At 35.5% G+C, this 14,138-nt stretch overlaps 2 protein-coding genes across 5 annotated transcripts; one reads left to right on the forward strand and one right to left on the reverse strand.

Annotated features, from left to right (window-relative positions):
- The first annotated feature begins 135 nt into the window (after positions 1–135).
- On the forward strand, positions 136–10,341 carry LOC107274297 (cationic amino acid transporter 4). Of its 3 annotated transcripts, XM_015753301.2 has the most exons (14): positions 136–272; positions 1,803–1,976; positions 2,188–2,907; positions 3,012–3,224; positions 5,358–5,565; positions 5,662–5,824; positions 5,913–6,161; positions 6,232–6,567; positions 6,634–6,880; positions 6,951–7,350; positions 7,425–7,653; positions 7,714–7,875; positions 7,934–9,827; positions 9,954–10,341. In XM_015753301.2, exons 6-13 carry the CDS (start codon positions 5,683–5,685, stop codon positions 8,113–8,115), a joined length of 1,947 nt encoding a protein of 648 aa, XP_015608787.1. In that variant the 5' UTR covers positions 136–272; positions 1,803–1,976; positions 2,188–2,907; positions 3,012–3,224; positions 5,358–5,565; positions 5,662–5,682; the 3' UTR covers positions 8,116–9,827; positions 9,954–10,341. The 3 variants fall into 3 exon arrangements, with proteins under 3 accessions (XP_015608787.1, XP_024947326.1, XP_015608788.1); XM_015753302.2 differs by lacking the exons at positions 136–272; positions 1,803–1,976; positions 2,188–2,907; positions 3,012–3,224 and having other exon boundaries at positions 5,384–5,565; positions 5,663–5,824; XM_025091558.1 differs by lacking the exons at positions 136–272; positions 1,803–1,976; positions 2,188–2,907; positions 3,012–3,224; positions 9,954–10,341 and having other exon boundaries at positions 5,382–5,565; positions 7,714–8,076.
- A 286-nt stretch (positions 10,342–10,627) lies between these two features.
- LOC107274298 (acetyl-coenzyme A transporter 1) lies at positions 10,628–14,126 on the reverse strand. Of its 2 annotated transcripts, none has more exons than XM_025091559.1 (8): positions 13,647–14,126; positions 13,280–13,569; positions 13,040–13,194; positions 12,780–12,925; positions 12,520–12,704; positions 12,331–12,448; positions 12,050–12,265; positions 10,628–11,966 (listed from the first exon to the last, which is right to left on the reverse strand). In XM_025091559.1, exons 1-8 carry the CDS (start codon positions 13,848–13,850, stop codon positions 11,787–11,789), a joined length of 1,494 nt encoding a protein of 497 aa, XP_024947327.1. In that variant the 5' UTR covers positions 13,851–14,126; the 3' UTR covers positions 10,628–11,786. The 2 variants fall into 2 exon arrangements, with proteins under 2 accessions (XP_024947327.1, XP_015608789.1); XM_015753303.2 differs by having other exon boundaries at positions 12,780–12,973.
- Positions 14,127–14,138: the final 12 nt, after the last annotated feature.

Below are 14,138 nucleotides of genomic sequence, written 5' to 3' on the forward strand. Positions count from 1 at the left end.
ATATAAAAGTTATCATGGCAGAAGTAAGCTGAAAATGTTAATACCAAAAGAAAAAAGTTCGTAGGTCCTCTGGAAGATGGCGCTGACTTCGAATGTAATTTGTGATTTGCCAATTAAACTTTCTCAATGATAAAGAGGTGTACTAATAATACGATCTGACATACATATGGATGCGGCATCCTGACATTCGATCCAAGCTCTTTGGAATAAATTAAGGTTAAACCACTGCCCCAGATGTCACTGATGCTGCAATTCGCGAGGTGAATATTAAGGTAACCGGAGATTAATATTTGCATCTACCTTATTAGGAATTTTAACCAGTGGCCATGCTGTCCGTGCAGCAATAATAAAACGTGTGTGATTTTCCACTTCGAATGCACAAGATGGCGGAGAATCTGTCTTACTGACAGTAGCTACGAGGCAAATACATATAATCATGAAAATAACGCTGTTAGGATTTCATGTACAAAATTTAATTATCAGTACTCCATATGCTAAGTCAACATTTTATTACATTCTCATATTCTATGTATTTCATATGAAACGCGTGTCTCTCTGAAACTCAATACCTACTGCTACGTATGTATATACATATAATGAAGTTTTCAAAATCATTTAAATCACCGCGTTGAAATTCTATGCCTTTATTGCTATCATAACCAATATATATTTGTACATTATACATTCACCTATGTATTCACATATCAAAAGTTTCAGAGAAATTACTAAAGCCATTTAATGAAAACTTATGGAAAATATGAAATTTTATGAATATCTGTAGACAATGAACATTTTTAAGAAATAATTATCGCTTTGAGTATCAATATCTACAAAATGTATGTAAACTGTTAAAAATATAATAACACAGAATAATCAACTAATAAAAATTTTCTTTCAAGGCTTTCAAATAGAATTGAAATGGTCGATATTGTTACTTATTTTAAGTGCTCATCTCGTCTTGGAAAAAAAAAAGAAACTTCATCAAGCTTTAAAGCTTTAATTTCGACGAACGTCTTTATACAGGCGCAAAACACGTCGCTAGACTTTTCTTACTTATTATAATAAACGGTATAGGGCGGATGGCCCAATCATCGGCCATGTGCCAGTAATCGTCAGTGTGTGCTTTGACTATAGCAAAATCTACAGTATTATAACACAACAGACGATTAATGGTACATGGCCGGCGATTGGGCCATCATCCACCTTATTAGTTATATATTCTAAATATTGGAAAAAATCGAGAAAAAGTGCGGCAGTCTGCAGATTAAATAAAAAATCCATTTCCAAGCATCAGCCGTATGCTTCATTACTGTCATTATTTTAATGTGCTGTGTTCATTATAAAAAAAAATGGCAATGAATATATTACTGCTTTCAATCCATAATAACTATACCGGGTGATTCAGTCCAAACTCACCACCTGAATATGGTTTTACCAGAAGAATCAAATGAGCTCGCTAACTTCAGGTATGCGTTTCGGTTGAAACACCTGGTATACGTTGCTTTCTGACAAAAGATCAAACAGATAGACTCGTTATCGTATGTGAATATGAATATGTGAATATGAAGGTTGATATACAATTAATTATAATAGAATAGATAATTATTATTGATGTGATAGTAAAACCTTTTAAATTTTATACCGTATTAATAAATAATGTGTTATTCCGATATTCATCGTGATTGGCCGTTGAAAAGTTTCGTGATGTAATATATTAATTTTTTTTATTAAAACAAAAAATTCTTTCATCATACTTTGAATTTTCGACTGAAATATCTAATTTATATTAATTTATTTTCCAGTATGGAGTACGCAGAGTTTGATGTTTACCTTGCTGTCAGGATTCTTCATAGTGATCTCTCGTGCGGTACAATAAAAAGGGAATACATTTACTAGTCATCCGTAACACTGCAAATAGAAATTGATTTGATATTCGAACTGAGCTCATTGAATTTGGATTTCATCTCAGTGGAAAGGTATGTACTGGAATACCATAGGAGAATTCGATATCATCTTTGTTATTTATAAATAAAATTGTTTATCAATATAATCGCGAACAAATCTCTAGTTTCACTTTTAACTTGGATTTGTGATCATGTAAAAATGTATTAAAAATATTGATAATACAAGAGCTATATGCGAATAGTGTACTAAATTGAATTTTCAATATTTTTCTATCTTATTTAGTGTCCATGGAAAATACTGTAGGTCCTATCGAGTGCGACCAAAGATATTCTTGTGAAAATATCATTGAGAGACACGTAACGGAGAAAGTTTAAATTGGCTGAAGGTGGCAAAATAAATAAGTCCAGAAGAAGCAGAGCTGTCTCATAAATATTTGCTCAAGTCACCCGTATATATTTATTCAGTGGAATATCAAGAATCATTTCTAAAATAACAACCTTTTACTTCTTCACGGCAGGATATACCTAACGCTTTGACTAGAAATATAGTCAATATTAGAAGGACGATTTCTGAAAGAAATTCAAATCACAAAAAAATCAGCTGTGATTGGGAAGGAGAGTCAAGTAAAATATACGAGAATACTTTTCTCTTGTTGCGACGTTTTATTATTTCGACAAGAGATAAATTTTACTGCTTCACAAAATTCACACGTATCGAACGACGACACTGAGAAGCAGCAGGCATCGCGCAAAAGTTCTTTTTCGGAAATTGTTATCACTATCCAGAATTATCATGTTTCCTTTGTTTTATATGAAACCTTTCCGTTCTGGGAGAAATGGGCGGTACATGAAATTCAAAAATAAGAAAAAGGACCAAGAAGAAAGAACCATGAAAGGATCAAATCAGCTGAAGCAAATATTTTTGAAATACAAATTACGTAATGACAGTCGAAATCCATTGTTAAGGAATATTAAGGTATTGTGACTGACATATCTAATGAAGGTAAATACTTAAACATCATTAACAGACACGTCAATATTGTCAGATTCATTACCGAAGAAGGTACCAATTTTCTCGATTAAACAGATTGAATTCTCTTTCAATAGATGCCAATGTCACGTGCGGTAGATACGAAACCCGGAACGTGAACAACCCATTTCAATCTGGGGTCGGCCACTGGCAAACTGATGAAAAGGACATTGAGGAAGACCCGAAGACTGTAAAATTTCCAGAAAGTTATATCATCTTCTGAAACCTATCTCACATGGGCTGCAGAGGTTTCGTAATTCATGGTCAAACTGTATTTATAAAAGTACGATGTACGTAGATGTATATAATTTGTATCAAGTCTAACAAGTAGGAAGCCTATGAGCTGAGGCTGTTTTTAAAAATTTTTTCTAGTGACACTCGGGGCAGTTCTGAAGTATCGAAATAATTCTACTCCCATGGGAAATTTAGGCTTCTGAAAATATAAGAGGCCAACCGTTATTGCGTAAATTTTATATTGCGTAAACTATATTTTATTTTTTATATATAAAATATGAAAAATCCTTGAATTCTGTATATAAATTTTTTAGTCTCTTTCTGCACAGTCATAGGGAATTTTTTTTTGCTTATACGACACACTGATTTGAGACATTCGCTTCAGTTGAAAGGCAATTTGCATTTTGAATTCGGTATATTGTGACTATACGGCGACAACAAGAACAGCTCTGAAATTCAGTCAGGTCTCCTAATTACAATAAAATTGCACAAAAGGTACTTTGCACGATCCACGATAAAAGTTGGATATAGATATACCTCGCACGTGATAAATCTGTCGCCAATAAATTAGCTATCCACCAATAAAGGTTTAATACGCGTGAGAATAATGTTGACAAAATCGTAAAAGCAGTCTCTTCATTATGGATCTTAGATAATAAATAATTTCCTGTATCTTTGATAGCAAGAATGATTCTATATTCTTTAGGAGACATGAAATTTATCGACCGATCAGGAAGGGTGTGGAAGTAAGATTTTTGTAATTTTTTATACCCCCCATAAGTCTAAGAGAGACAGATTTATCGAGACTTGTATGCGTAGGACAATGACAAACACACTGCTGACTGGAATATCCTTTTCCGGCACTGTCGAATTGACTGTTCCGTAGACACGCCATTGAATAGGCCACGCCTCTTTTGTATCATATGAAATATTCGAAAATTCTAGTAATACTTGTTATTCTATTTTTTGTTTTTCATGTGACTTCCAAATTTTATTAACGTTGTTCTTTTGCTTTCGAACTAGCAAAACTTCTGTGAACATTTTTTCGCGTAACGCCTGCCGTTGCCATCTTAGAGGAGAAACCTACAGACCTTCCATCATGCTTTGTCTACTTTTTAACGCTAATGCTTTCACTCAGATATTGCATTTAAACAGTAAGTAAACTAAGTGTTATAAAGGGCGCTGAAATCAAACTTATAACAAAAGCCCCCAGAGCTTCGAGAACAGATATTTCAGAAGTTATTTCACGGTTCACCTTTGCGTAAATAAGTTTTGTGTTTTTCTTTTTTGTCTTATGTTTCATGACGCGCTTGTGATGGATGCCTGAGCATATGATATTTAGGCTTACGTCCTCCTGTTATTCGCCTCTTGTCTCTAGAGGTTAGTCACTTGCGAGACGGTATATGGATAGGTAAGGGAATAATTATCTACATGAAAGGAAGATCGAAAGAATTTCACTGATTTTTTTTCCAAGTGTTGGCGCCACTGCTTCACATTGCCCATAGTGCACTACAAGATTAGGATAGCTGTTTCTACAATACCTTAAGCGAGATATGCACCGTCGGGCAGTAAAGTATGCAGCAACTATAGGCTACAGGTAACGAATGGTTTTCCATTGATTTACCACACATAACCCTTGACAAAATCCATTGGTAATGGGAAATTCTTGTACGGGCCACAGTCACCATTGTCTACGTTTCCGTCCACAGAATTAAAATAGAATGAATCAATCACGTTCGTGTATTCTTCTGAAATGTTGTTCATGATTGATTAATCTTCTCTAAATTCTACGGATGGAAACGTAATCATTGACGGAAGATAACTAGACCAGGTATTCACGCGTGTTCCGTGCCATCTATGAGCTCAAGCAGCAGTTACTTCATTATCGTTATATACCATCATAACAGCTATGGTACTACTTATTCGGTACTAGAAGAAAAAAAGCAGAAACCTTATTTATATCGTAATACCAATAATTGAAGATGAAATTAAAAAAGCACTAAATATTTCTAATATATAAGACACTGGTTTAATAGCCAAATTGTACAGAAAGCTTAAAAAGATATAAAATACTTAATATGGTACTTATATGAAATACAAAGAATGGTGAATATATCTGTAACGTGATCGATTGTCTAATTTAAAAATGTACAGATTACGATATCAATTTTCGTTCTTGAAAATCCCAGCCATTAAATGACGTAACGAAAAGCTTTTGGAGCTACATTGATCGCAAAGCGGAGTTTGCGTATAGCGTCGACATTCCACGCGACGTCACCGTCGTCCATTAGGCAGGAGTTCACAAGGATTCTTAAAGTGAGATTGTCATAGCTATTATTCGGAATAGCATTTAGGACTACTAAGGTTCTAAGAAAGAATTAAATTGTGAACCAATAGGTGAGTTCTGTTAGAAACATATCAATTATCCAACACATACTCACTTGAGGCATTCAATCAGTATCTAATTCAATAATAACAATAATATAATTGAAGGATCGAAGAACTGACAATACCATGCCATCCGTTCGACGGATGATTCTGGGCCACGTGATGTCCGGAATATGTGCTAAAATGAATCGTACAAAAAAGCTCCAGGGTGACGTTATGGAAACTCCATTAAAAAGATGTCTCTCTACGTTCGACATAACTCTCCTCGGTAAGGAAAAGACATTACTTCCGGTACGAATAATTTCCTTAATTTTTATATTGTACTGAGCTAATAACGATTCCTGGATTAATTGCAGGTGTCGGTCATATGGTCGGAGCCGGAATTTACGTGCTAACTGGAACCGTCGCCCACGACACAGCTGGTCCAGGCGTCGTCCTCAGCTTCCTGTTCGCTGGTCTTGCGTCCTTATTGGCTGCAATGTGTTACGCTGAGTTTGGCGCAAGAGTACCAAAGGCTGGTAGCGCCTACGTCTACACTTATGTGTCCATTGGAGAATTCTGGGCATTCGTCATTGGCTGGAATATCATTTTGGAGCATATGATAGGTGCGTTTTTTTAGAAATGTATTTTTACTGTTTATAAAGATTTTTACTTATCTCTAATTTGTTACCTTAGGCGCAGCATCCGTAGCCAGGGCATGGAGCGGCTACGTAGATTCTTTGGCAGGAGGAGCAATAAGTAACTTTACAAAAAGTGTAATGGCTGGTCACACGATGGGAGAACCTTTAGGACATTATCCTGATCCTCTAGCAGCATTGCTTTGTCTGGTTTATGCATTATTATTGGCACTTGGTGTCAAAGGATCAGCAGCTGTCAATTCATTGTTGACACTAGTCAATCTTGCTGTGATGGGACTGACGATAGTTCTTGGATTTTATTATGCTGACCTGGACAACTGGAGTGAAAAGAACGGAGGATTTTTACCTTATGGATTTGGCGGTGTATTAGCTGGTGAGTGTCATTTGATAAATGTTTATTTGCCATTAATTGCAGGATTACTTATTCTTTATGTATCAGGTGCCGCCACGTGTTTCTATGCCTTTGTCGGCTTTGACTCCATTGCTACTTCCGGCGAGGAAGCTAAAGATCCTGGAAGGAGTATACCATGGGCTACAGGATTTTCAATGACGATAGTCACAGTAGGTTACGTTCTAGTCAGCGCTGCCCTCACTCTGGTTGTTCCTTATTGGAGTATCAATCCTAATGCTGCTTTGCCGGAAGCGTTTTCCGCACGCGGGATGCCCTGGGCTAAATACGTCATTAGGTAAGTGCAAAAGAGTTTTGTATTTTGACGTAAAAGATATTAATTATTACTTTTTTTAATATGGTTTTAGTGTTGGAGCTCTTTGCGGTATGACAACAACTTTGTTCGGCTCTCTATTCTCGTTACCGAGGACTATGTACTCTATGGCTAGTGATGGCCTCCTCTTCGGCTTCCTGGGTCGCGTCAATAAACGCACTCAGATTCCTTTAGCGAATCTGGCGATTAGTGGATTCTTCAGTGCACTCATTGCATTTTTGTTCGACCTTAAACATCTTGTCGAGTTCATGTCCATTGGTACTTTTCTAGCATATACTATTGTCTCAGCCAGTGTAATAGTACTTAGGTATCGACCTGAACCTGCTGCTGTTAATCCATCGCCTACTGGAACTCCTAGCACTCCAGGTTCACCACCTACGGAGGGTGCGGATTCCAACAGTGAATGTAACAGCGTAGCATCTGCGGAATCTGAGGTAATTAACAATTTTTAGAAAGGAACGTTTCTCTTTTTTCACGCATCTTTAATATCTTTGATATTCAATTTTAGCTACTGGAATTTTCTGATGGACCTGACAAGCCGAGATTCCAATATGCCTGGTTGGCCAATCTCTTGAAACATACTGACAAAAGAACTGCCATTGTGGCTTCCATTACACTTTACACAACAACCTGTGTACCACTTTGTGCACTTATACATCTTTTAACGGAAACTTCCTTTGCACCAGTCTGGTGGGATTACGTCAGTCTGGCGATGCTGATAGTGTCATTGATTGGATGTAAGTCGTGATAAAAATTAATTAACGAGCATACGGTTATCTAACGTATATTATTTTCAGGCCTGCTTGTAATTTCTGCTTATCGTCAAAATCCACCGAGTGATAAATTTCGAGTTCCCATGGTACCACTGATACCTGCTCTGAGTATATTATTTAATATTGCACTGATGCTGCATCTTTCTCTTCTCACTTGGCTGCGTTTTCTGGTCTGGATGATCGTAGGTAAGTTCTCGATAAGATCCTACTTGAACCAAGAGGAGTAATCTTAATGATTTTTCAGGCATCCTCATTTACTTCCTGTACGGAATTCACTATAGTAAAGAAGCCGTGTCGCCGAATTCTTATTCGATTCTAATGGCTTCGTCGGAAGCTGGTCGTGGTGCCAAATGGGGCGCTACTCTTCGCGTCAGTCAAAAAAGCGACAAAGTTCCCATTCTGAACAACGAGGAATTTCTTCAGTAAAGAAGAAAGAAGAGATACAATTAGCTTCATTAGAATTTCGAAATCAATAAGTTATTTTTCTTTCTCTTAACCTTCCGTTTTTGACTTCCCTTGGCGACAGTCGACACTTTTTCGATTCGTCTAGAAAATCATTGCCCTCAGCTGAAATCGAAATATCACCAGTAACTTACTCGAAATGCACAATTTCAGTAGAGTTCTTACAAATAAGGCCCAAGTCTCCTCGATCGTCAGGGATGCTTATTTCTGTTAAGAAAAGATACTAATCATGTTTACAATATTTTATTAACGACGTTCGATCTACCATACGTAATTATTGATGATTAATCGATTACGCCTATAGATAAGCGTTAAGGATTAGTTCTTCAATTCAATTAACATTTCTTGCTTGTTTAGCAGGCACTTATGCATGATTAGATGATTTAAACGTTGATGAAGAAATAAGGGTGCCTTGGGAACAGCTAGACTATTAATGATAATAATCGTATCAAAAATGAGACAATAGATCGTCGACAAGGACGATTTCTTAATGCTAAGTGTTCCAGTACCAAAAACAAAAAGAGTGATGAGGCCGCAATCGCAATCGATCACAAAATCCAAAATCTTCAAGAACCTACGCGCTTTTATCATACATTTGATTAATAACTTTCTTCCCTTAAGTTTTCCTTTTCAATTGAAACGCCATTTGTAAATGTGAATACGAACGCGATAGCTTTGATCTTTATATGATCGAGGATTTGTTTCATAATTCAAGGAGCAGTCTTTGATGTAAATACGGCACAATAATGAGATAACGTGGTTGCGCATAAATATTACATTTATCCATTATCTGTACATAGATGTTATGATATACATATAAGATTGCCGATGAATTACCTATATTCTACTGAAATCTCACAATGTGATTGTTTCAAATGAGATCGTACAAAAAGAAAACTATGAAGAAATCCAAAAGGTTTCTTCTACGATAGTCTGAAGTTCTGTAGAAAGTCGGCTTAATGTCCAATAATATAACCTTATACGTACGTTATATGTCGTTGTCTGAACCGGTTGTAATTAAACGTTTATAAATTGAAATAGTTATACGAGATACGCGTTATACAGCGAATATCGAACAAACAATGTTACCCGGTCGTTGTATATCAGTTATAAATATATATATATATACATATAGTATATTATACGTACGTAGTATAGATCGACGCAGACACATTGTACAATCGTGCCTATACGAGCGAAATGAATAATTAGACTTTTTACGAGGCGGTTGGGATTATTCCTATTTGAAAAATGCAGCAAAACAATGTCGCCCATTAACCAATTAAAGAGACAGCCAAGGTACCTGTGTCTGAATGATTAAGATTACTCTCGTTTCTTATGACCGATTGATACATAAATATGAAACTCTGTTCAATCAGTCAGAGTAAATGTCAAATCGTGGTAGGAAATGTCTTGGACGTTAAAAACAAGCATGAAACTTGGTTGGAATAAAATGGCTGGATAGCTCATGAGACCTACTGTACTCAAAGTGAAGTCGAGGGAAAAAGAAAGTAGCACGAAATAAGTGAAGAATTTTTAAAGAAAAAATGTCGCTGAAAATAATATTGGCAATTGCTGTTCTCAGTTTTGCATTTGTAAAAAGGGTCGAGTGTCGCGAAGAAGGTAAAGTAACGGTGACTGATTCTCGTGCAGCAACGAATGATAATGGCAAATCGGTATGTCAAATTGATATATATTTATATAAAATTAATAGAGAAAATACAATATTGTCATTAGAGATTGATAGTCATTACGATATAGAATAAATTAATGGTAGTGAATATTTTTTATTGTTTTTACAGGGTCACGTGCAGCGGGGTGCAGAGGAAGTTCCGGCTGCCGCTGCTCCTGTTACGAGCAGCACTCCACCTCCGGTCAGCGGAAGTACAGTAACGAAACAAGAGTCTGCCGAAGCGGCGGCAACGCATTCTTCTATCAAGAGATCCCTGGCTGAGAATCTTGCTCGTCAAGCCAATCCTGGATGCTGTGGTTAATTCGCTCCTCTTCGTTAATATTATTTTATTATGGATATTATTTAACCACACGTATTGATTAATAAAATCTATCAAGATTCCAAGTGCATGATACGTCTTTGAATGATAATGTATTCGCTTAACAATGATACACTATAGTAATACATACAACTCATATAATAACGGTATCTATAACAAAAAAAGAGTAACAATTGGATTCGTTATTTGTTTGATCTATTCCTTTCTTATGTGAAAAAGATTATTGTAACTTTATGACACCTATTCAGTAACTGAATATCAAACAGTTATATAAAGTACACTATGGGTACAGATTCTTTTATTCGTATTCAAACTGTCTCATGGCTAGGATTCAGTTCAGTAATATCTGTCTGAGTTATAAATTATTTATCATGAAGATAATAGCATTTGCTTTCATATACATGACACTGTACATCGTAGTACAAAGTAGAAGAACCGATGTGGATAAAATAAGTGATAACAGGTAAGTAGTAAAGATATGTATATACAGATAGAATTTTTTATACAAGTATTATCGATTACAGGAAAGAACATGAATTTACAAAGGAATTGATGCGATATATTCTTGGAAATAATGATCCCGACAAGAACGACAACGTGTTCGTTAAAAAGATAGGAACAGAGCACAGGGATTCACGTGAGACCTGGCAAGGATCTAATAAGCATTTTGAGAAATTCATAAATTTTTTCAAATGGTTTTCATCAGGCTTTGTAAATATTTTTAAAAATATTAAGAACCTTGCTAGTAAATTGTGAATAACAATGGGTGAAATACTGTATGGCTGTTAAGAACAAGAGATACAATATTTGTACGAGCAGTCATAATATCTGTTTATTAGAAATGCTAAAACCTCGTACAACAAACTCAAACGTTTCTCAATAGTTTCTAATAAAAGGAAATTTTATACACGTCACTTGTGTCCATTTGTATCTCTTATAATGAAATAATGTCTTTATTTTTTGTGCGGATGATTATCTGCCATCCCCTTTACTTTAACAAGTTGTCTAGTATTATTAGCACAAGCTGGAAAGGTCAGTTATACTCGATATGTGTTTAAAAATAAGAAAGAGCCTCTGCCAACACGATGCAAAAGGTAACAAAGACCGTGAGTAGGATATTAACTGGATTTTACAAATTTTAATTAAGTCTTAGATAAATGAGCTTATTGACGAGCCCTTAATTTTTTTCAAAATCTATTATTAGATTCTTTTATTTCTCACGGGGAGACAAATGCCAGGACGAGCAGTTGGAGACAGTACGTGAAAATGACAAGCGTTCACAAAAGTATCACAGAATATTCATGGTCAGCGTAAAAAATATTTCTTATTAGAACGCTCAGAAATGAAATTTAAATAAATTTTCTCATCATTTTTGTCCTGTTTCTAGTCCCTCAAACATTTCTTTATGATTAACGTCAAGTATGATCGGTATATTCATATAAATTGCTTATTGCTATTACCTTGTGCTAAGTCCATTGCAATGATAAATAAATAAATGATAGTAATCATAGAAGGCATAATAAATAAGATACTTGTCGTGATTTAAGAAACGGGATAGTAGAAATCGCCCAAGATCAAAAGATGTTTAATTAATTAAAAAAAATGCTATTGTGATGCATAATGTTATCTCTTCTGCGGTACCGTCATGACTTTCCAGGCTGAGAGTGGTCTTGCCTGTAAAATATTTATTTTCCTACGACCCCATCGTAGCCAAAGGAAACCAACTATTACGCATAATATGCTTTCAATGTAGTATCCATCCAGTTGCATATGACATTCACCATTGTCTTTACTGGCGCAAAGCTGAAAATTTAAAAGAAGAAATAGTTTCATAGGAAGCAATGAGATAATGGTTGCTGTATTATAATGCATGGATTAAAAAATACCTCTCTTTCAATTGCAGTACTGCAATCATTGCTGGGATCGTTGCTGCACTGTCTGAAGGTTAAGACATCTACCAACCATAATGCGGCTGTGGCTGGCCAATTTCCGCCAAGATTACATAATGTGTTTAAAAGTGTCATGTATGTACCACCGACAACTGGATCGCTGATTTTAGCAAAAAAGGCCATGACAGCTACAAACATACTGTATAGAGTAATCTGAAACCAATAATATATTGCAATATATGTTGTTTAGTAAATATTAAATATATTTATGTAGTTACTTGGTGAATTGAGTATAGTAAAATTAGTGTGACATAGTAGTATGCTGGTATGTCACCATTTGTAACAACGGCTGGTGTAATCCACACCAAGAATGCAGCTATTAATCCAAAGCCCAATCTGAAAAAGGAATAATATTTGAAGTGTTAGTATAATATTGATAAAAAACTAGTCTTTTTAAATTGGCTTACCTATAGGGTATTGCTTTTAAGTATACATCCATAGGCCTTGGACCGACTGTATATTTTGAAATGGCTAAGGGTAGAACAATTTGTAAAGGAATCATTGGAACTGCCATTAAAGCAAATTTTTCCCTTGGGATACCAGCTTCCACCATTTTCAAACCTGTTACTGCATCGCATGCAGAAAAGCCGATCTACATAATTTAAAGAGCATTTATCGAGTTTCCACAAATAGTTTTATGTTGATTACATTGTAATAATGAACCAACCTTGGCTGTCAACAAAATTATACTCATGGTTTTAATACTTGGTAGCTTTATAATATCCCAAAGTACAAGGTAAGCATCTTTTATATCCATATCTAAGTGTTCATGCTTAGGCTGCCGTCCCCCATTCTCATGTTTTAACAAGGCGACTGAGGAAGTAGTAATAATAAAAACCCAGCCCCAGAAATACATGAATCCTATATAATTGATTTTAATTAATGTAATGCACGGATTATAGAAATATTAGACAAATTTCTTGTTACCAGGTAATGTGAGAATGCCTGTGTCAGATGCTTCACTTCTTAAGTAGTTGTTACAAAAGTGTGCAGATTCCAATGCAATAAATAGCACATATCCCAGAAAGTATCCTGCTGTTTGACCTACGCTATTGCAAGTGGATGCATAGCCAACGTTGCATCTTAAAAATAATAAGTAATCAATTTATATTTATATTACAGAGATATTATCTTTAATAGGTCAACTGGATGAAACTACCGAACCACCTTTTAAGCATAGTGAGAGCCCAGCCATCCACAGCAATATCCTGCGTGGCAGCCAGAAAATTCAGTACAAAGAACAAAGTGGTAAGTAGTTCTATGTTTGGTCTCCGATGTTCGTCACCTAGCCAATAGTCTATGTGTCCTGACAGAAATAACATAAATATACCCATAAGGTATTGAGTAGGAATCAACCATGTTTTCCTCCTGCCAAATCTTTGCGAGAATACAGAATCCACTATAGGTGCCCATAATAGTTTCAAGGAAAATGGCCACTGAACAAAACTAAATTCTGCCTAAAACATATGAAGGACATAATTTTATAAATATCATCTTGCCTATATCCAGCATTGCACCTGCAATTAGAGCATACCTGTTGTCTGTATGAAACACCTCTATTTTGGAGTATCATAGGAATAGCACTAGTAAGTCCTAAAGGGATTCCTTGTAACAAATACAAGAAGAACAGTATTGCAATATTTTTTTTGTCTCCACGAATGTCACCATGTTCTGTGACATTACTTGAGTTTTCACAACCATCCTCAATCATGTGATTTCTGTCTGATTTTCTCTTCATGCTCTGTTTATTTTACCCTTGATCACTTATATTGTAAGATACTTAAAAATGTCGTAGCTTTTCGAGCTTCAACAAGACTAATACAAAAATTGCGGAATCACGATAACACCACAGTGAAAAAAGAAATGCAATATAATATACAATATGAAAGTAGCATATTCACTGTTAACCTAACCTCAACAAAAACTGTAGAGTATTTCATATAATTTGAGTGACATTCGATATTTAAAGATTGACAAGCTGTTGCTCATTTGTTATTATCTTTCGGTCTTCTTGATATCAAATTTG

Source organism: Cephus cinctus, unplaced genomic scaffold, assembly GCF_000341935.2.
Source record: "Cephus cinctus unplaced genomic scaffold, Ccin1 Ccin1_scaffold2608, whole genome shotgun sequence".
Lineage (NCBI taxonomy): Eukaryota > Metazoa > Arthropoda > Insecta > Hymenoptera > Cephidae > Cephus > Cephus cinctus.